The sequence below is a fragment of the Tyto alba genome, unplaced genomic scaffold (assembly GCF_018691265.1).
Source record: "Tyto alba isolate M040663 unplaced genomic scaffold, T.alba_DEE_v4.0 Super-Scaffold_8, whole genome shotgun sequence".
Taxonomy (NCBI): domain Eukaryota; kingdom Metazoa; phylum Chordata; class Aves; order Strigiformes; family Tytonidae; genus Tyto; species Tyto alba.
The window spans coordinates 7,440,969-7,463,633 of record NW_024881329.1 but is presented as its reverse complement, the minus strand read 5'-3'; the positions used below and the strand labels follow the sequence as shown (position 1 = coordinate 7,463,633).

The 22,665-nt window shown below is 40.3% G+C and overlaps 1 protein-coding gene across 2 annotated transcripts in view; it reads right to left on the bottom strand.

The window, feature by feature from the left end:
* Window positions 1-976: 976 nt before the first annotated feature.
* The window catches only part of RRAS2 (RAS related 2), a 42,953-nt gene continuing 21,264 nt past the window's right edge, over window positions 977-22,665 (bottom strand). The window contains exons 1-6 of one of the 2 annotated variants that reach the window (XM_033006972.2): window positions 14,663-15,033; window positions 13,495-13,582; window positions 12,653-12,755; window positions 10,979-11,087; window positions 2,923-3,041; window positions 977-2,422 (exon numbers count right to left, since the gene is read on the bottom strand). In XM_033006972.2, the coding sequence (XP_032862863.1) occupies window positions 2,335-2,422; window positions 2,923-3,041; window positions 10,979-11,087; window positions 12,653-12,755; window positions 13,495-13,582; window positions 14,663-14,677 (522 nt within the window). In that variant the 5' untranslated portion in view covers window positions 14,678-15,033 and the 3' untranslated portion in view covers window positions 977-2,334. Of the gene's footprint in view, window positions 2,423-2,922; window positions 3,042-10,978; window positions 11,088-12,652; window positions 12,756-13,494; window positions 13,583-14,662; window positions 15,034-22,665 lie in introns of those variants that run through there. The other variant, XM_033006971.2, reaches the window with a different exon arrangement.

Below are 22,665 nucleotides of genomic sequence, written 5' to 3'. Positions count from 1 at the left end.
TTGTTTATAAAAAGTTTACCATGTTTGCAATGTGGCTTAGCAGATAGGAGTAGGTTGCTTAGCATCAACCACCTCAAAGATATTCTGCTTTCCATATGAGGAAAAGCAAAGGTGTGGCACTCTCCACCTTCTCTATGAACTACAGAGTTACATATTAAAAGACCTAACAGTCTGCTATTTTAAAAGCAACCTAGCATGAGTGAAAGTTTAAAAAAAAAGGAAAAAAACTGATGTAAATTGAATTTGTGAGGAGCAAATATCTTTAGTGTCAATACACATGCTGAAGTTTGTCATCTTAACTCATTCTAGTGCCACACCTGTAGTAACTTAACTCCAAAGAGCTTCACATACTTAAGAAAACACACGGTGTTTGCTACAGGCTGTAATTTCTTACATTTGACTTGAAAAATATAATCCATCTCTCAATCTACTCCCACTGTACTGTACTGTAACTTCTTGTTTGAATCTTCTACGCATTATTCGTAAGTAGCCTATCATCAACCAATATCTTCATTTAAAGGGGAGGGGGAAGCTACCCACTCTCTCAAACCAGTATTACACAACCTAATCTAAATTACATAAAAAACTTAAGTTCCTCTGCTATGCACAGCACTAGTGTTACTTCAAGGTTTAATGCTTTGCTGCTGTAAAGATAACAAACTTGTTTAAGCACTGTTTTTTCAGCAGACGTTTACAGATTTACAGCAGAGAACCTGACAGTGAACACAGCCTGAAAACACAGGAATTGTTGATTGAAACACTGACTACATACTTCAAGTCAAAACAAACATCAGCTTTTATCATGTCACGATTTAAATTGAAATGGCTTTTCTTTCTGTCCAAGCTTGAAGAGAAGACATGCAGATGTGCCTGTCCATCTCCTAACCAGGTCCCACCACCCCTTTTTTCCCCCGACCTCCAAAAAAATTCACGTTTTGGAAGAGAGTCAGAAAGAGGCAATGTGCTTACCCCCTGATAATGGTTAGATCATCTTTAATTCTAGCACCTGAAGTTATACAAGGGTTTGCTTAATAATCAAGTTTCAAAGAACTGTTGGACACATTCAGTAAGGTGACAACTGTGCAATACCACTCAGTATTTCAATATCAGGGACCATACTCTTGAATTGTTTAAACACAATCCACAGAACTCAAAATTAAACAACCATCCACAGTTTAACTAAACAATCAGTTAAAAGTCTTACAGTTTAATAATTCACATAATGGTCAGTCTTTAGTACGGGATACTGAAATTCATTAAAACACAACACTAGATTTTACTCTATGGGTGTGTTGGGCAGGCACATAATTGGCCATTCTTGGGTATAACCAGAAGAGTAAGGAGAAGTTTACCACAGTTTGGCAAATCCCACATTTTGTCAGTTAAAAGTGAACTGTGAGAATTAAATACTCATCTTTACATATACACAAGTTATGCTGTGAAAGCATATTTGCTTACAAACATATAAAAATACTTGTTAACTAGTTTGATAAGAAAATAATGTATAAAAGTATATAGCAAAAACATTTAATCATCTCTGACAATGGAAAGATCAAATTCATTTTCATATCACATGAAACAAAAACAGCTACAATTTTAGTTTTCCTTAATCCCTTACCCAGAAATACAAAGGAAGACACAATTTGTTTCCAAAGAAATGATGTGAAATTTCTTAATAAGCTCAAATGCCTCAATCCAGAATGAGCTCAGGTATTTGGCCATATCCTAATAGTAGTAGTAATCATCCTGTAGCTGTTCTGGATTCATAAAATAAATACAGTAGACTGTTTTGGCCACTGAAATAAAACTGCAGCATAAATGCGAGATGAAAATTTCTGCTGACAATGAAATTCAGTGTAGGTTTCTTAAGGCTAGCTGAATACTCAAGTCTAATTTAGCTGAGGGCAAAAAAAGCCAATCCACCCCTTTTTTAAAAAGTATTTTCTATACTTCAATATAGGTCTTTGTCTAATGAAATGTCTGAAGTAAAAATAAATTAAATCACAAGAGAACTTATGCATGACTTCAACACCTTGTCCTACACGGTTTTGTTTCATCTCCTTTGCGAATAAAACTCCACAAGGTGCAAGCTCTTAAGGGAGAGAAGGAAGGAACTGTGGTATTAAAGAAGCAGCCTTAGTGTTTTGTTTTGAAGTCTGCCCCAGGATGACTGAGTCTTCATCAAGGACTATTCTGCCAGCTTCTTGGACTAAGGCTATTCTGGTGACCGCTTTTAGGACATGCACATATAAGGCTAGACCAATATCAGAAGTGATGTAAAATGATGGAAAGAAAAAAATAATCTGGCAGTTGATAGCTTGGTTCTTGGGATTCTCAGAAAATAACACAATGGCAGCCTTTCTTGTCTTTTTCTTTCCGTGTTGGCTCTGGTGAAGGAGGGCACTCCTGTTCTTGAAATTTCCTGAAATAGATTATTTCAAATTAAATCCATAGAATCATCTTCAGTTAAATAAAAATAAATGCTGTATTCAAAGTTACTGTTTTTACACTTTTCTAGAGGATGGACTTAATTTTGACACTCAAACTACTGATTAAATGATAGGTTTTGGAGGGTTGCCTCTTTTTTTTTTTTTTTTCATTGTAAGGAACACCATTTTTTTTTTTTTTTTTTTTTTTACAGGAGGCCAATCTCAGATTTAATTTATCAGGCTTGCTTACTTACTGGGTGACCAATAAAGTCTGAGAGATGAAGATGAAGAAATTCTTCTTCAAATACATATTACATTCACGTAAACATTTCTTCCTAATACACAGGAATATTTTACAATGGAGAGCATTGGTCAAAGTGTACAAGTAACAGCAGGCAGAATTTCAACAGCAATTTTCTGCTACATTTCAATACACTTGCTGTAGCTATCCATTAACGTAGGGACGTTAGTTATCTGGTCTAAGTTATCATACCTTATAACTCTGACAAGTTCATGAAAAGCTTGGTCTACATTCAGTCTGATTTTTGCTGAGGCTTCCATGTATGTTACTTTAAGTTGCCGTGCTAGCTGCTGACCTTCCTCTTGTGTCACCTGTAACAGACATCAATCATTAAGTTCAAGGCTGCTGAGGGCATGTTTGTATTAGTAGACACTGCATATACATGTTAAGGACTTATTTCCCTCAAACAATAATGCTTATTTGGCCACAGAATAGTTTCCACACTGTCCACATAATACAACTGGGAAACAAATCCACATAACACAACTTTCCAAATGCAAGTGAAGAATTTAAAAAAAAAAGTTTCTGCAACAGAAAAAGACTGACCCTCCCAGGATTTTCCCTCCCTGCAGCTGCCTCATCTTCACTTCAGTTCTGTATAACAAGACCAAGATTTCCTTCACAGGCAGACAAGAGTCCCTTACTCCTCCTCTAGGCAAGTGCTTCCGTCAACATCTGCTGGATTACTAACAAAACTGTGAATACTATTGCTAAATTCACCTTCTCCCTGTCCCAGCTAAAACCAAAGGGGAAAAAAAAAAAGATCAGATTACTACTTTTAAAACAAGAACTGATGTTTAGCTTCTGAATCTTTATAAAAGTAATTTCAAAAAAAAAAGATATTTGCGACACAGCAAAATATTAACACAGGCAGTTTTAAATGTAGCTTAAATTACAAGCGATCTAAAACTCCACGAAGCCTTCAGGCTACCCAGAGATATTAAACAAACCCCGTCTACCTCTTGACTCCTTGGGACAACAGAGGAAAGGGAGATGAGGAGGAAATAATGAGCGTCATAAAGAGGTGGTGTAAAATTTAAAGTGATGAAGCAGAAGGCAGGAAGCTAGGGGACCATTATAGGAAGGGAGAATAAATCGGTCACAGGGCAAAACCAAAAGAGAACACAGCATATTTTTGGATGAAGTAGAAAGCAGCGAGGTCAGACAACAGAAGGCCACCCTGAGCAGTGCAAGGCATGCGAGGCTTCAACGGGAAGGTCACCCGCAGGGCCGGGAGGAAAGGGCAGCTTTCAGTGATAAAAGGAAGTACAATAGATCTCGCCAAGACAATGGCTAGTGGAAGAAATGTCAAAGATTACACTGCTTTCACAGAAAAAATGTTAAACCAGCATGTAGAGGACTGATATGAGAAGAAAAAAAAGGAGGGGGGGTATTTTTAATTTAGTTTTGAGAAAGCACTCAGATGCTCACTTAGATTAGGAAGCTACACAGAAATGGGAATAGATGGGGATAGAAAAGCATCACTAGCAGCGTTCACCACAGCGCAAGCTACAGAACTACTTTTTAGCTTGCAACATACATTCTTAACAGCTGCACACACGGTTTGAGAGCCTCCGTGCAAGGCATCTCAACATGGTTGATTCCTCTGTCCTTAGCACCCCCACCGGTATTGTAGTCATACATTTACTGCTGAACTGAGGGCTGTTCCCACTACACCCTCATGAAGCTCTACCACTAGCTGGAGTAACTGAGGATGTATCTGCTGATCTCAAACGCTCACAGAAACTCTCCATTTATTTCAGTGTTACTATCATCAGCTGAAGCCAAAAAAATACCCTCAAAACCAAACCAACCCCAAGATCAGCTACTGGAGCTGCACTTTTAACTGCAGGGCACAAAGTAAAAAAGACTTGGATCCTTCAATCCTCCATTGCTGTCTGAAAACTGAATGGTATTCAAGATTTTTGCTCCACTAACTAGCACAAATCCACTTCTACCTTCCTCTCTAGCCACAGATGTTGAAATATCCTTATTCCGAAGCTTATGAAGGCTGAACTTGGAAAAATATTTGTAGCTGTTTTCTGGCACATCAATGACATTGCAGAATCCCCCAAACTTTGCATCAGGGCTTCCAGAACCCTCTATGCACCTCTGCATCTTCACCAGACAAAAGTAAGTTAAAGTACAGATGTGGCAGTTTTTGCAAAACTAACCCCCTTCACTGTTCTTCATTCCTCCATAGTCTACTGCAGCCCCAGAAAGTGAGAGACTGAAGTGTACTAATAAGTAATTGGGAAGGAATGTATAGTCACGAGGAGAAACTGAACCCAGTCTTTAAACATACGTGATTACTACTTTCTCCATTATTGCCTCTAAAGCACATCAGATGTACAAGTCAAACTAACACTGTAAAAAAGTCAAGCTACACTTCCACAATATTCTGCATTTAAAATATCATAGATGCAACATTAAAGTCCTCATTGTATTTACTAGAGTATCTGCAATTGCTTAATTCCAAAATAATATTTTGTCAGTCTTACAAATACATTGTCAAGCAGCTTGTGGTCAGTTTTAGTGACCTCAAAGTCAGTTTAAAAAAAAATATTTGGTTTTGAGCACACTACAGAAGCATTCACAGTGCCCAAGCTGTAAATTAGAGGCCAGAACATACCAGTTCCATTTTCAAAACTGAGGGAAATGTAGTAAGTACATAGAAATAGTTGAAAACAAAAATATTAATTTACATCTTTTTATTCTCCCTTCTAAAGTACAACCCTGCATCATGACAGGCTTTTCAGTGTGTGACTGAAGAGCTTATTAAATGTCATCAGCAAAATAAACACTAAATCCTTTTTCTTCGAGGAACACTGTATTTTATTTTGACAGAAATGAAGAGAACCACATATTTTCCAGTAGTAACTATGTGTCTGCATAAGTGTATGTTGGTTCTGCAGTAAAAATGTCTTAGTTTTGCTAAGCTTAAGACTGAATACAAACAGAAATCATGATGTCTATCCTTTGTTATAGGATATTTTACTGGTTTTTATTTTGATATAATTTATTCACAGTCTTCAGACATTTAGTAAAAGTTTCTCAAATAAAACACCATTATAGAAGAGGTAAGTGAGCAAGTCAAACTCAGAAAAGCTTATTCCCCAACTCACTAGGTTAACAGTCATCTTACTGAAACAGTTTCCATTTGACTATCTGCACAGGAGTCCTGTAAACATCTTACACAGCCCTCCATCTTCAATATTGTATCCAAGAACTGCTAGATATATATTATATTCTGAAGTTTCTACTCTTTCCCCCACCCAAAGCAACTCTACAAGGCTGCCTAACCTAGCACTGCATCTGTATTTTGCCTGAACACTTGTGCAAGACTAAGGGTCACGTTGTACTCACATCAGCAGGTAACAGTTAAGTGTTTCCGCAAGTTTGAGAGCAATCCATTTCTAGCTCCTTGGGGCCACCCTGCAGCGCTCCCTGCACAGAAACACTCCCTGTTCCTGCCCAGAGCTCCATCATTCCTGACGAGTGCATCCGTCACCCCTGTTTTCTGCCTCACCAGCCCACCCACAAGTGCTGCTTGTTCATGCCTACACTAGGCTACCATAATGCTTTCCTGCAGGGGTAGTTCACTATCCACCAATTCCATTTTGTCTGCATTCTCATATGAAAAGGTCGCTTTGGTACACACAAACTGTGGTTATGAAGCACTGACACATATTCAAACAGACTGACTTGCTGTATCCAAATACTGCATCAGATGCCTGATTGCTAGTTATCTATAAAGCTCAAAATCAGGCAAGCCATGGGAAGACCTGAAGGTACGATCCATCTGTGAGAACAGAGGCACCACTGTACATGGCCATAAAATCTACTGTCTCAAGAAATTACTGTCATGCTTTCATACAAGTTCACAATGCTTGAGAGAAAAGGCAAACTGAAATGTTAATGATTTAGGCTAGGCCACCACCCAGGTCCCTGTATTCATCCACCCTCTGGAATAAGCCATCTCAGGCCAAGCTAGCTGTGTAGCAGTCAGTCTACAAAACCAGCATGGGAACTGCTTGTTTGCTAGCATCTAGGCTGATGCTGGTCAAGGTCAATGCACGAGGCTGTCTGCCTGGGATCATCAGCTTTGCTCATCATCTGTCTATGCATAAACTAAAGTGACATAGACCTCTCCTTAAAACCTTTCTTTAAAGGTATCTAGCAGCACAGACAATCTTAGCACTAGGTCACTGTACTACTTCAGTCATGATGCAAACCCCAAAACTAGCATTTAATGAAACTCGAGCACTTTCCTGTTGCAACATGGATTTTCCTTGAAACCCTGCCACCTGGGGAATGATCAGACTTGATGCAGTTTAAGCTAGGAGTTATCTACAAAGTCATAAATATCCTGCACTGACAAGTTTACACCTCTGTCAGTAGTGGTTATTACTAAAACATGTGGCGCTCTAATGAATTGTCTTACTGTAGAAACATCCAGTATTGTTCAAGCTGTACAGAATTAACTCACTTAAGAGAAAGACTGCTACATAGCATTTACCTTAATGAAAGAGCAATGAGAGATGCTGCTTCAATTTTGGTTTCAGAGTCACCAATCTGTAACTGACTGGGGAATCTGGAAACAGTGGTAACTTTATTCCTTATCATACAAGGACATTCTAAAGATTAATGCTTGCTTGTCCTCTAATAACTCATTTTGTCAACCTAACCTATGGATATGGAGGAATTGGCCTCCCATACCACTAAGACAGCAAAATTACAAGAAGTCTGCTTAACTTCATTGATCTTTACAGTTACTACTGTAGCAAATGGCTATTGTAAACTTTCTCTTTCATCTCTCTTTCGAAAACACCTGTGAGTTGGCCTACAGTATATTACAACCACTACTATTTTAGACTACATCTTTGGTATGCCCCAACACTTCATCAAGATCATACTACCATCTGTGCACTTCTGCTGAACAACCTGGTTCATGTATTTCCTGAGAAACAGTTGCCACCACACAAAGATTATTAGTTACACATAATTTCCTTCTGAATCTATGGTATCACAATGATAGCACTCTGTACTGTGTTCAACTACAAAACACAGTGACTTACATAAAGGTGTGGTCACACCCCTGAGACATCCAAAACTTTCATATACATTTAACTCCTTTGGGCTCCAGTGTGTTCAATCTATTGAGTATCATTTGCCGATCAAAACACACACACAAATTACTTTAACTTAGTTTTACACTCTAGGAGGTAGCATGCGTTCTCTATTATTTCACTGGTTTGCCTTCTGTCTTTCAGGAAAAGAAGGCAGGTACCTAGTGCAAGTAGTTTTGCTCTAAACACTCATACCTAGCTTCCCGATTTTCTAAAAATGCTACTTATTCTGAAGCTGAAAAATGTACATTTATGATTAAACAAGTTAAGAAAGTAAGACAGCTAACTGCCAGGCAAGCAAAAGGACTGCAGTGTGACACTCTAGCCTGGCTGACCATGTTTTCAGAGTAACCAAAGCAAGGCCTGACACACCAGCAGACTGAAAATGCAAAAATGCGTAAGACTAGCACTTCTCATGTTTTTGCCCACAAGTTACAACCTGGGGACACCTCACACTTCCCACTCACCCCAGCACGGCTAACCAAGGTGGGGGAGTACTCTCGCCTTTGCCCCCAGACCTCCCATGGCAGCTGCCTGTGCAGCAGACCTGCAGCCAGAGCAGGATGACCTTGCCTGTCAGGCTGAAGTTTCTCCACACCTGGGGAGACATGGTGGCAGGATTAGTTTTCAGCCCTATCAGCAAGCTGGTCCAACTCACTGACTGGACGCCTGCATCGAGAGTTCACGTGATGGAGCAGAAACAACCCCACCGATGAAGCGGAGACTCTGGCTGCCTTTCACACCCAGCTGATAACATCTAACTGCTTGCTGCTGCCAAAAGGCAGGGCTCATTTTCTTCCCCCCACCCTAACTCCTCCCTGCTCTGCTCCAAGCCACACTCCCACCCCTTCCCATGCTTCAAGCGCTGGCACTCAAATCCTCTGCAAGCTCATTTAAGTCACACAGGTCCCAGAAAGCCATTCCAGCTTGTCTGCTTTTCTCTCTGTCTAGAGAGATGATTCAACTCAAAAGTGCTTCAAGTGAGAACTAGAGCCAGCAAAGGAAAGAGCGGGAACATGAAGTCAGAGAGGGGAGCCTCTCCCTTCTGGGGAGTGATTATGTCAGCTCAGCATCCCCAAACCGTTCCTTCAGACACTTAAGGCCAACAGAAACACACCATGTGTGGGGAAGGGGCAGGGAAGAGTTAAGAAACACATAAGAAGCTGTTTCAGCAAAACTAGAAGTGCTTTTTCAGCTACAGCTGTCTAAGCCTCAACTTATGATGGAAGCCACAAATCCACCAATTTGCATGTAAATTGTGTTATAGCACCAAACATTATGCTCATCAGCATCTAATCAATTAAGGCAATTAATATAGCCATTAAAAGCAGAAGGAGCTTTTGGGGACATGTGCTTTTATTTGTGTTCAGATATAGGCAGCAAAAGTGAAGCAATTTGAAAACAGCTGCTTTGAGCTTGAATGTGTACCAGCCCATCATCATTTGAAAAAGCAGCTAGGAATCAGGTACAGAGAGAATAGCAGAACAGGCAATAGGCACCTCCTTCTTCCCTTAAGGGAGAAACAGATGCGATGTAACAGCATTAGGAGAGTAGAAGAGAGAAAACAAAGTTCATAACTTTCTAGAAATGTACCTACAGGATTACAAACTACATCTGCAGGTATCCTCTGAGAACTGGGGCTCACAGTGATGATGTTATTTCCCTCCCAAAGCATTTGGATATTTGTCCTTCAGCAATTACAGTTTGCAGAACAGTTCAGTTTCACCTATATGGTTTCCATGCCAACATTTGTGCATGAGATGAAGTACATGATATTCCAGGACCTGCAAGGTTCAATTCAGGAATTTTGATGGGGGCATGATGGTAACCAAAGAGTGAAAGAGTTTCACTTCTGCCTCTGGGACAGGCTGATAGTTCTGTGCATGTGTGGAGTACATGAAGTTACTTCTGATGAGTTCATGAGCTACTTCTGTGAAAACTTCAAGACAGTATCTTACAACATACGTTTTTATTTTGTCATGATCTTTCTACATAGGTTCTAGGGTAAAGAGGTTGTGACAATCAAGGGAGCATACTCAACAGGAACTTTTTTTTGTACTGAAGGTTTTATGCGGTATTCAAGAAACTCATTCAACAACAACGTACTAACCCACTAACATTTAACACTATTTGGTTTAAGTCTATTTTTCTCCTTGTTCCAGCCACTGTTGACAGAGAAACGATTTTATTTAGCAAGGAAAAAAACCTATGTAAGCACTTGTGTACAGAAACTAAGTTATGTTGTGGTACACAACTCTGAGAATATCTTGTTTAAAGCTGTGTTTTCCTTGTGAAACTTAAAATAGTTACAACAATTTTAGTAATATTTAAGTTTACTCTCAGATAAAAATCAATCGTGTTTGCTACCAAGTTTTGAGAGACATCTGTCTCAGAAGATGTTGCTGAAGAATATGAGTCTGTTCCCTTTCCTGCTGACTATTTTCATTTCAGCTTCAAATCAGTCCAATTCATGAAAAATCAAGAGTAAACAGGGAAAACAAATGTAAAGCTCCTCCTTCAAATGATTCTAAATTAAATCTTTAAAGTTCTTACAACTAGAGGTAAGGTTGAAATCTACTAGTTTCAAAACTTTAAGGTACATAAATACAACAGTAATTTTGTTGTTGTACTTCCAACTTTTAAGGCTTAAAGTCAGTTATGCAGAAGATAAGTGGCCAAATAGAAAAGAGCAACTGGCTACTCATTTATACATAACAGCAGTGAACGGTAAAAGCAACAGCACAGTCTCAGGATCGTTAGAGCCAGTGCTGGAATGCACTCTGCTTGGCACAGAGAGCTATGGTGAGTAACAGAACGGAGGAATTAGACACGTTCATGCCTGAGTAATCAAGTCATGACAGAAAGCTCTCAACTCTGTACGTGAATAGATTTGGTCTCAACATAACCCCACTGAGTCAGACAGGAGATGTGCTGTATGTGGTATGCCATCATGCTTCTAAGATTCTTCAAGTACAGAAACTGAGTGTATCTGTGTTTCTGCACTGGAATTAGTATGATATGATTTTTTTCATTTCTTTCTTGTTCCCACTCTATTTTTGGGAGGAAAACTGTAGAGTTTCTAGAAGAAAGTGAGCAGTAACTAATGGCAAAAGAATTACCTGTCTTTGGTGGTCTAGATCCGCTTTATTACCAACTAGAATCATAGGAAACTCATCGCGATCTTTCACTCTAAGAATTTGTCGCTGAAACTTGTAGATTTCTTCAAAACTGTAAAAGAATAAAAGGAGAGCATCAGTGTACTAATTCATAGATTCTCAGGTTCTGCAGAAGCTCAGAAATTATGAGTCACCTATTTGGACTTGCCCTGCCACACCACACAAGCACAGACAGCTGCAGGCACTCCACCAGAGTCCAGTCACAGCATGGCCAGTTAGAGAACAATTCAACACTCAAGCTAAAAAAATCCTCAAGTTAGCAGTGTGTTATGCACTAGACTTAGGTGGGGCTGCAAGGGTAAGCAAGCACTTACTATGTCTCGATCTAGCAGGACCCGGATGCTAATGAGTTGCAGAGAATCAAGAAACCACAGTCCCTTCTACAAATACTGACTTTGGAGTTCAACTCTGGCTAAAATATTCAAACTGTTGTCTAGAGTCCCTGGTGATCAATATTTCAGCTGGCAACTTCCACAGCTACTTCTAGGAACTATGGGGGAAGCTATCAAAGCTGGAAAATTTTATTTCTTGAAGAGCAGAAAAATGGCAGGGCTAAATGATCAGAAAGCTTTCTCATTACCAACTAAGTTATACCAGGCACTGATACTGGTCAAGCAGTAAGGAATATTCCAGCAGTGGTTAAGGGAAGGTGAGCAAAGTACAAAAATTCTCCAAAAACAGTTTATCAAACAAGCTAACTCTGGCCTAAACAAGTATTTTTGGGGAAAAAAAAAAATAAATCCCAGCTTTTAAGTAAACACTGTTTAAGCTACATCACTACATCAGGAGCTTCAGCACAGACACTTGCAGTCAATCACACATCCTTTGGAGCACAGACTTCCCAAGCACTATATTTAATTCCAGAGGGGGATAGATAATCTTTTTTGTCATTTTATTGCTCTTCTGTTTCAACTCAAAACAAGAACAGATCCCTGAGCACTTCTTTATTACTACAGATCTGAATGGAGGAAGATCACAGCCAAAACATTAAGTGATTGTCTGTATACACATGGCAGTTTCCTACTCTTACAATGAGCCGGAGCCACCCGACCAAGATCCATGAGGTTCTAAAAAAAAAAAATAATCAAACCACAAAACAAACAAAACAAAAAACCCCCAAACCATGTTTCACCTCAACTCTGCAGCCAATCAGTTATGTAGGTTCCAGGCAATTCACAGGAGTAAGCAGAGTGAACACTGCCTGCAAAAGAGTGCAGAGACACACCCTAAACCGGGCACACTCATTCAGAAATTCAGCATCAGCCACTCGATGTCAACGAGCACACTGCAAGGGGATATTGCTAAGAACTCAGACATCATAGCATGTTGCCCTTAGTTTAAATTTCAGTCACTTCCAGGAAATTAGTATTCTGGACTGTAATGAAGTGCTTGAATAGAGTTCTAACTTTTTCTGTATGCTTTCAACACATGTGTTGCAAGAAACAGATACTTTCAGTAAGTGATTGGCTTTAAATCAGTTTTCATCAGTGCAGAAAGAGTGTCACACCACAGAATCTAAGAGTGAACACAAGCTTAATGCTTCTGAGGTTATTTCAATAAAGGATAAGCAACAGTTAAAGATTAATTACAACTTGGTTGTCTTAACATCAGGCTTACCTTCCTCTATCAGTGACTGAGAAAACAAGCAGAAAACCTTCCCCTGTCCTCATGTACTGTTCACGCATGGCTCCGAATTCTTCTTGTCCTGCTGTATCCAGTACTGAATATAAGCAAAACATCAATTACTACTGTCCATGTTCTTAAGAGTAGACAGAAAAAAAAAAAACCTTCCTAATAGAACGTTGTGAGAACCTCTTCTGTACATTGTAACTAAGCAGAAATCACTCTTCATAGAGCTACTGGATTTTTGCTAAGATTCCCAGCAAGTTCTTGGACTGACTGAACAATTTAAGACCTACCAAACAAACTGAACAACAAAGTTTGGTAAACTTTTGATAATTCACAACCAGCTGAAACAGCTGGAAAATGCTTAGAGGAACTTGGGGATGGCGGCTGAGAAGGTTGCTGGTTTGTCCTGAAAAAAAATCACTGACAAGGGACAACTGAAAAGTTTTAAAACAAAGCAGTTATATTGCACTTGGTGGTCATATGCTGCCTCTCCCAAGCGATGTGTTTTCCACTCCATCATGTCACCCAGGTAACTAACTGCCAGGAGTTATATAAATTCTCCTAGGTTTGTAGGACTGAGGCTTTGGGAATAATTCTTTTTAAAAAAATGTCCAATTTACTTTAAAGAGAGACGTTTACCCAGAATTTGAAGTGCTTATGTATGTGTATCAATAAAACAAAGGTAGGTAGCTTTTATCAGCTGCGCACTTACATAAAAACCACATGCTGCAACAATCATTCACCTGCATTACATTTTATGCATCGAGATGTAAGCACAAGGCACCAACAGCTACGGGCTGCTGGTACCACGCTTTAGCTGGGCTACTTACTGTCCAAACGCGCAGCTCTCTCATCTATCACACATTGCTTGGTGTAGGAGTCTTCAATCGTTGGATCATAATCCGTAACAAAATAAGACTGCAGAAAATGAAACAAGTTTGTATGTAAGACAAGCACATACAGGACACTCACCGAGTAAGATAATAAAACTGTACACTTGACAAAACTTGGGGAAGATGAACAGGTTTTACCCACATACAACCATTTGCCACTTCATCTGAAAAGGTAACAGCTAATGGCTTTCCTATTCCTAGTAAACACTTGTAAATTGTAGAAATTACTAGCAGAGTCACTGAATTTGGGTTCCCACAGAATTTTTAGCATGTACTAGAGTTTTCTGGTAATTCCTAGAATTTCCCAGCAAGAATCCCCAGTTAACTTTTAGTTTCTAGTGGCCTTTAAGGTCTCTGGTATCAGCTAAGTTTCTCTGAACTTCTGGTAGGGTTTAGAAGTTTTTTCAAATTGTCAAAAGTTCCCAGGATTTCCTCCCCCACTCCCAGACCCAGTAATTCCTAGGAAGTGCCAGAACTTCCGCAGCTCTTTCCAAAATTCTCTAGCAGTTTTATAACAATTTCTAGCAACAGCTCCACGCAGCACAAGCGATACTTAGTTTGTAAACTGAATAAAGTTTAGTGGATCATCCTTGTTCCCAGGAATTTCTCTCCTGGGTTTAATGACTTTAAGTACACACACCCTCCAAAAGTGACAACTCCTGAAAGCAGAACAAGCCACGAAACACCTGTGTCACCCATTGCCTAAGCACAAAGCTCCACCAGATACTTATCAACCAAACTGCAGAGTAAAGCAGATTCTGGTACATCTTTCTCAAGACTGGGTAACCTGGTATTGAATACTGGGGTAACAATACTATCTGAAGACAACAAGTTTAGATTTCAAAGGATGAATTTTTAGCTTGCGTGTAGTCATAGCAAAGTTATCTTCATCCAAAACTAAAGCACATTGACATAACAAATCTGAGCTCTGATCAAATTCCCCTCCCTCTGTGCTCAACACAGCAGGCACACAAATTCAAAGATACCAACACGACAAAGCTCTGTTCCTCTAAACTTACCAAAGTCAAGTTGACAGATGTCATGGTAAGGAAAACAAAGAGGAAAAAAAAGGAAATAACTGAAATTACAGCACTAGCCCACTAACCTTCTCCAGACACATCACTGTCAGTGCAGAATACAGTTAACGCTGTTCTTGCTGAGTGTTCCATTAATGTGGTTGTATTTGTTCTTGTCCCATTTCAGTCTGGAGCAGCCCACGAGGGCTGGCTGCAGTACTCTGCCCTGACTGCACCCAGATGACTCCCCACCATCTGGGCTCATCCACACGAGGTTTCTGTTTAGAAGCATGGACAGGGGTTCCCTGGCAGAGCTCATCAGTTGAGCTGCAGCTGCCTTCCTGAGAACACATCAGCAGTTGTAACACACTTCACCAGCTGTGTATACTATATATAACCTATGCTCATATAGCACAACCTCACCGTCATGCAGTTGGCTGCAGGCAGAGTATGTACAAGTTGCTGTTGATCTGTTCATTCAGATCTGGCACCATACCGAAAAACTGCTGACCCCTAGAGCAGAGAGAATGAACAGCTCTGCACATCTCCTTTGCATTTTATGTAGACATCAGTAAACAGTACTCTCAGGCTCCACCTACGCAGTAGTCTCAGTTGCTCTGCATCAACAGCACCACTGTGTAACCAGCTACCTTTAGGTAACAGTAACGTGAAAACAACCATGTTCCTCTCTGAGAAGGATGAAATCCCAGAAACCTGTCCCACCAGAGATACCTGTGACAGATGAGATGCTGTAATTCACTCCTTTCTCACAGTGTTTCATGTAAGTCAACTTGCTCATTTCTGGATAAGAAATGGGTTTCTTTCTTGTTTAGAATATTCACCCAGGCTAAGCAATCCCACCCACCCCCCAAACCTCACCCACACTAAATTAAACAAAAATAAAACCACAATCTACCCCCCAAATTCAAACACACCAACAGGCATGGGATCTTAAATGAAGCACATAAACTAACTTCAGGTTTTCCAGCAGAAGAGTGCAGACAGCAGAACATCTCACCACGGAACAAGCCCCCAGAAGACACTGTTCCAACTGCAAGTTTTCCCTTTGCCTTGCTTCTCTGTGGATTTACAGAAGAAAAAACACAGCCTCCAAAACTCTTGTCTCTTCTTTTTCCTGTATTCATGACTCAAAAAGTGCTACCCAGGAGCTTAAGAACAGACTTTTTGAGGACTCAATATATTCATAAACTATACATTAGGTCTTAAGTCTTCCGTGGCTTTTAACAGTCTTTGAAAGATGGAAGAGAAGTTCACTATGTGAACATATAAATGTGTACATAAAATCATGCCTTTAAAAGGGAATAGCACGAGGAAGAGAATTTAAGTCCTATGTTTCATTAAGGAAACAAAGTGGTATTTATAAAAAAACACTATGTAATTAAAACATGGTATCATTATCAACATATCTAGAAATTCAGGGTTCTGATTTGGAAGAAACTGCCTATCCCTCTCCAGCTTCAACCTCCATTTCTCTATCCTGAAGAATTCAAAGTTACTGTCTGGCCCTTTATATCTATAAAGCAGTAAAGTATGCCAAGTTTTATTTAAAAAGGAGAATTTGGTACAAATTTATTTCACTCTCATGAATCAGTATTAGCAGATCACCTAAAGCAGCCAGTTTATATCCTGCAAGTGCAATATTTTTCACCGAGGTCAGAAAAAGAAAACCATAATAATCTCAGAGGGATTCTTCATGTTTTCCTTATTATCTGTCCAAGGGCCAAGAACTACAGCATGTTCTGTAATCTCCAGGGCATTTCTGTGATACCCTCCATCCTTCTTGGTCTGTTTCTTGTTTGGGTTTGTTTTGTTTTTTTTAAATGAAACTACACACAATGCAAGAGTGCCAGACAAGGTACAGAGACCTGGAACATGGTTCCTCCCTCAAAAAAGGGAGCAAGACTAAGTTGCCCTGATCCACTATCAGCCACATCTCAAATTCAGAATGAGCAGATGCCAGAGCTCCCCCATTTAACAAGCCTCTTACAAGCAATTTCTTCCCTCCTGTGGAGCTGTGTTGCCAAATCTGCTGTCACAGCCTCTACAGGAGAGGTTTGCAAGGCAATCAGTACTGTGGTTTACCTCCAGGCACTGGACAAAACCAATATGCCTGAAAGAGCTGCTAGTTTTGAAGGAGTCTTCCCAATCTGCACTGGGACTATTTGCCACAGGGAGCATGTCACCCACAGCCTGCAGGCCTTATTCAGCCAGAGTTGATTTACAAAAACGAGATGTAGCAGACACAGTGTTTATCAACCTGAACAGAAATGGACCTTACTACTGCTGTACAGAAAGTGTTTAAAGAACTAACGGATAGCAGAGCATATCCTGAAACGTTCCATGAGGCGTTTACCTCTGAATGCCATCCTGCAGCAGTGGGAAGGTGCCTGCACACCCAGCAAGCCCAAGACCATACACCAGCATAAGTAGCTTTGTAGATGGCAAAGAGTTTGTGGCAGAACTGCTTAAAAGACTAAACGGAGTGCAATTCCAGCAGATGGAAACCACTGCCAACCTACTGGTTTTAAACTGATACTGAATCCAGAGAAATTAGAGAAGCATGGACACACCACAGCGCTTGACTACCCAGGCCCGACTACTGCTGTCTCCTTCATGAAAGCTGCAATGTGCAAGTCCTAACACCTCAAAGCAGTTGCCCTGCTAAACTACAAAAATACCAGAAAGCCACAGCAGGTGTCTCAGATGCCAGTTAGGACAAAACACACTGGACCACTCTCCAGGGTGACCCGTTACAAACCAGGTTGTCAGATCTGCTCTTCTAGGTGCAGCTGAGTTTCTATGACCAATCGGAGGAGCTACATCTCATTCAATTCAGCTGGCTCCACTGCAGCTGGCCCCTGCCTGCAGGAAATAATTAGAAGAAACTACATTCCTTCTATGAAGATAGTAACTTGAAAATGCTCTTCTGTTACACCGCTCCCTTAATCACTAGCAAAATCAAGGCTCTTTCCACCCACCGCCTAGAAGGGAAATGAGAAGCTGAGCCCAGTAGTCTCATCAAGCATTCAATTTACCCAAAATATTATGCAACACATTTTCTAGGTTTCCTCTTTCTAAGACTGTTGAGGCAATCAAGTCCAGAGACAGGAAAGCCTGCCAAGAACACAGGCCCTTTTGCAGAGGAAAAACACCAAACCTAACCAAAAAACAACAACAAAACTCCATCCCCACACCACCTACATCACTTGCCGCTGGACAACCCAACACCAAAATCTCTTCCTATACATTTTAAGGTGACAGGTGTGTGCTTTGCAAACACAATCTCCTGACCTTCACACGAGTTTCTATTTGTGGTACTCAGGACCAAATACTGCTCTAGCAGTCTTTCTCTATGTAAAGTCATAGTAATCCCTAAAACACTGTTTCAATCTCAAGTCTTTTGGCAAGGAGAATGTGTGAAAACCTGCTTTCAGTTTATCATCTTCCGCCTTTGTTATGCTGCCATTAATATACATAAGGGAATTCTTCCATTACTTGGACTCACTTACAAGTCCAGGAGTTCCACTCCATAAATTAATAATAACAACTAAGTAAAGACTTCTTATGTGGAAAGATGGAGAGCCCCAGTGAAGCTTCACAGCTTTTAGGCAGCTTTTTTTCTTTACTCTTTGTAAGGTCATTCAGCTTTGTAAACTGAAAAGCCAATGGATGCCTTTCTTTTGCACCAACATTTAAGTTTTAAGGCCAAAAAGAAGTCAGATGCTATCAATGGGGAGTTGCTATAAACTGCAGTCCACAGTCTGGTTGCATAACATGCTTCTTTTTATCTTTACACAAAGCTTGAAGGACATGCAACGAAAGGCAGTACAGTGAAAGCACACCACTATGAGTAAGTTAAAGGAGCAGTAGATGCCAAAATACATATTCATCCTTGCTGTGTCTATAGTCTCCGTTTGTATTTACTAAATATACACCTAATGGTTCAAAGATCCACTAGTTGCTTATTTAAATTTTTTCCACATGTTTAAATTTTTGGTTTCAACCCAGTGAAGGCAAGGAAATAGGAGGGTTTCCACCCTCCAGCTGAAGTTACAGACCAGCTCTGGATTTAAATAGCATCTACAATTTCAGCATTGTAAATAGCTCAAAAATCCTTCCTCGCTGTAATTTGTAAGTTAGAACTTAAAACAAACATGTAGGTGAATGCTACATATCAAAGCTTCAGCTTTAGACTTGAGTACATAACCCAAATACCTGAAATACATGATCCCGAGACACCTCCTAGGCTACAAAGGCTACTTGACAGATAACCTCTTATGGCAGTTTCTCCTTTGATTGCCTCTAAACACTATCATCTCTTCTCTAGGTTTTACCTCATATCCTCTGCACTTCACCAAGAACATCTATCTGCTCCTGTCCCACTCAACAGATAAAAATCCAACTCAGGATCTGTAGCAACATGTCTTCACCATGCACACAGAACAAATAACAGCATCAGCCACAGCCCTATCACACACCATGTTGATCAGATTGGAAATACTTAACCCAGAAAAAGACAGAAACCTGACTGAGTTTTCTCCTAAACATCTTTCTTCATTTAAATTAGTTTTTCTGGTATTTGCTACAAGTCATAGACAAAGTCAGTGCTATAGTGGTGTATACTCTAGTGCCCTGGCCAGTCAGTAGGACCATAAGTGGAGGACCCTTCTGTCTGAGATGGCTTTTATGGTGTAGCCAAGTACCTCAGACCACGAATTAAGATCTGAATGACTGGCTACATAAATCAGTTTGCAACCTCCACTGCTTTGCCACCCATAGAAATCTCAACAGCCTCTGCCTTCATCTCTTCTGCCCAAGAGCAGCGACACAGCAGCCATGTCTATCCCACCACGACCAGCGTCACGCTGTGCTCTCCTCCAGGTTGCAGAGGAGGTTGGAGACAGTTTCCAGGAGTTTTAATCTACATTTCTGTCCCTGTCCCTCGAGGAGCACAAACAGGTTCAATGTCACCACAGACATGTTCCTAACCTGCCACCTCGCCGAGGCACTACGCTGGGCCCTGCCAGACCTAACCCGCCCAGCAGAACCAGCGGTTAAACAAAGGAGCCTCTAGGGCCTCAGCGCCTGGAGAGATTAACTGAAGAACCTCCTTTCACACCACAAAGAAGGCTCCTCAAGCCATTTCTTTAGAAATATTTGAGTTGGCTGGCTAGAAAACAAGGAAAACATGTAGGAAAAAAAACTGAACTGACTTCTGGAAGCAAACTTAAACCTTGACTTCATTCCAGAATAAAGAAACAGACACAGCAAAACATACACATTTAGTATTTTGCAGAGCCCCATGTACTTCAGTCACAGAAAAAAAACAAACCCAAAGCACATCCCTGATTAGATAGCCTTTGACAAGCTTGTTAAATACCTAACATATACCTCCCAGAGAGCATGTGGTTCACTGGGACCTGCTGTTTCCAGACAGGTCTAACTGGTCGGTGCTGGGGCAGCGGGAGATGAATGCTGTTGGGGCTGACACAGGGAGCGCCACTGCTGCGAAGGGCTCGGGCACCCCACACACCACCAGAGACACGGCAGGAGCCACCCGCAGCAACCCAGCACCGTTTTGAACAGAAGTGCTTGAGATAGCCTTGAGCATGCCTTGCTGGTGTAAACAGACACACTTCGTAGAACGAGGGGAAGAATTTTGGTGTTGAACACTGGGGGGAGTGGGGGACCAAACACCTAGAATTATGCTGATAAAGACAAGACTGCAGAGGTGACAAAACACTGGACCTTGCTATAGAAGGCAAGTGTAGCCTCCTCTAATTATCCCATAATTTGTACAAATCTGTATAACTGAAAGAAAGTAACTCTTAAAAACAGTAAGAGCACCTGTTCCTTTCCTCAAAAAAAAAAAAAAAAAAGCTAGACAGTGTTTAAAAGCAATCAATGACGCTTCCCTCAATTTACACTACTTCCCACTGTTCTAATGTATATTGCCAGCACTGTTATGGCTATCCAGGGAATAGATGTCATTTGTAACTACAATTACTGCAATTATCCAGTGATGTGAAACACTTGATAATTTCATGAATAGTGAAAACAGACACAGAGAGAAGAGGATTAAACTGAAGAAAGTTATAACAAAAGAATGATGCCATGAGCCATATACAAGCTAAACACTTTGGAAATTCATACACAAGTTGAAAAATTATTTTATTTCTTCCTGAAGAAATAGAATTACACATACATATAATACTGATATTTATGATTAAGTACTTGCTTAATCAAATATTAATGGTTCTGTTAAAGAAGAAAATCATAACAGAGAATGCAAAGTTCTTGAATAACCCATGGTGGCCTCAGAGCGCATCCATTAGCTTACCCTCAACACATAATTCAAAGACAGAAGAGATACAAATCTTAAACTCTGAATAAGATATAGTACGAATAAGAAACATCTGACTTCACTGAGTATGGGTAAGTCTTCCCCTTAACTCTTTTATGCAGTGCAGGGATTGTCAAGGGCTTGTGCTTGGTCTGGAAACACTAAACAGAGTATGAATTAGTCCTATATATGGCCACATACTCTTCTCTCTCTCCCTCTCTCCCCTTCCTGCCCTCCCATATACAGTGATCACTATTAGATCACTTAATAGAACACTATTAAGAAATCTGTGTTCAGTGCATGAGCATGTTTACTGTACATAGCCAAATATAACACCGCTTTTCTCATTACGGGCTTTGTTGTGGTCACTACCCAAAGTGCCTAAAAACAAAACTAACTTTGCTTCCCTCATAGGTGTTGGGAAACGAGTTAGGATGGGGGGGGGGGGGAGCAAGGGGAGAAAGATTATAGAAGGTAAAATGTCTGAATTCTCTCCATGCACCTTTATTTTCCTGTATTTCCAAAATGAGCACCTGAACTTCATATCCATTAACACACTTGTTCCCAGTGATGTTTCTCTAGATAGCCATACACTAGGAAATGCCACAGATTTCATCCACAGTTCAGGAGGACTGACTCGTGTTAAGGATTTAAGTGCCACGTTCATTCTGGAGCATCAACTTACTATGCAGGTCACACAGTGGACTGAGACTCAGGAAGATGAAAGACCAAAATCAAACTGACTTTTGTGCTCTGAAAGGGAACATCTATCAGCTCTTTATACCTTTCAACACTCCTAAAAAATTGCCTGTTAGTTTTTGGCCTTCCCCTAATTGCTACTTATAATAAAGCAGCTTTACCTTCTCCAAGCCCACCTGGGCTGCAGCAGCACAGGAAAGCATCTCCCTTCTTTTCACTCTCAAACCTGGCACCCAAGGCATGACATGCAAAACAGCGCATGCTTACAGATAGAAGTCTGGAGGGTTTTTAACTGTTAAACAGATAATTACAAGATTCTGTGCAAAAACTAAGAATCCACCCAGAGACAGAAGATTCACTTGGGGAAAATAAAGCGTCTGAAACATAACTAAGGCAGCCTTTCAGTGCAGCTTCAAATCATGGAGGTTTAAAGAAAACTGTTACGACTACTTTATTGAAAAATTACATGCCTTTTTGCTAACATCCTGCCAAGCCTAAACATACTGTTAGAATAACTCTTGTAAAGTGTTAATGCAGCCTCAACACTTGAATTATGGACAGAATGGGTACTGGTTACATGCATATAACATGAATGCTAACAAGAGCAGTTTATTTTTTTAAATCGATCTTTTGAAATGCATGGGAACATCTTTTTAAATAGTATCTTCCTTAAACAGCAGATTGATACATTTTTAAAAGCAGCTTTCACCTTTCAAACTCAAACTGATTCTACAGTGTGCTTACGTCTCCTTTCAGCTACTAGCTTACAGCTCTCCACACTGTACATCAACTCAGCATTAGCAGCTCACCAGCCTGTGAACATTTGCCTGCCATTTATAATTCTCAAATTTCTCAAAATCAAACCACACCAAACACACTCACACAGAGACCTGTTCTAGACAATACATATATTAAACTTTGGCCTCTTGAATACTTCCTGGTGATAGTTTTCATTACTCAACATCAGAGAACGTACACTTTCCCTGTCTGTTAAGACTTCTTTGTAAGGCCTTGAATTAATGCCTTTTA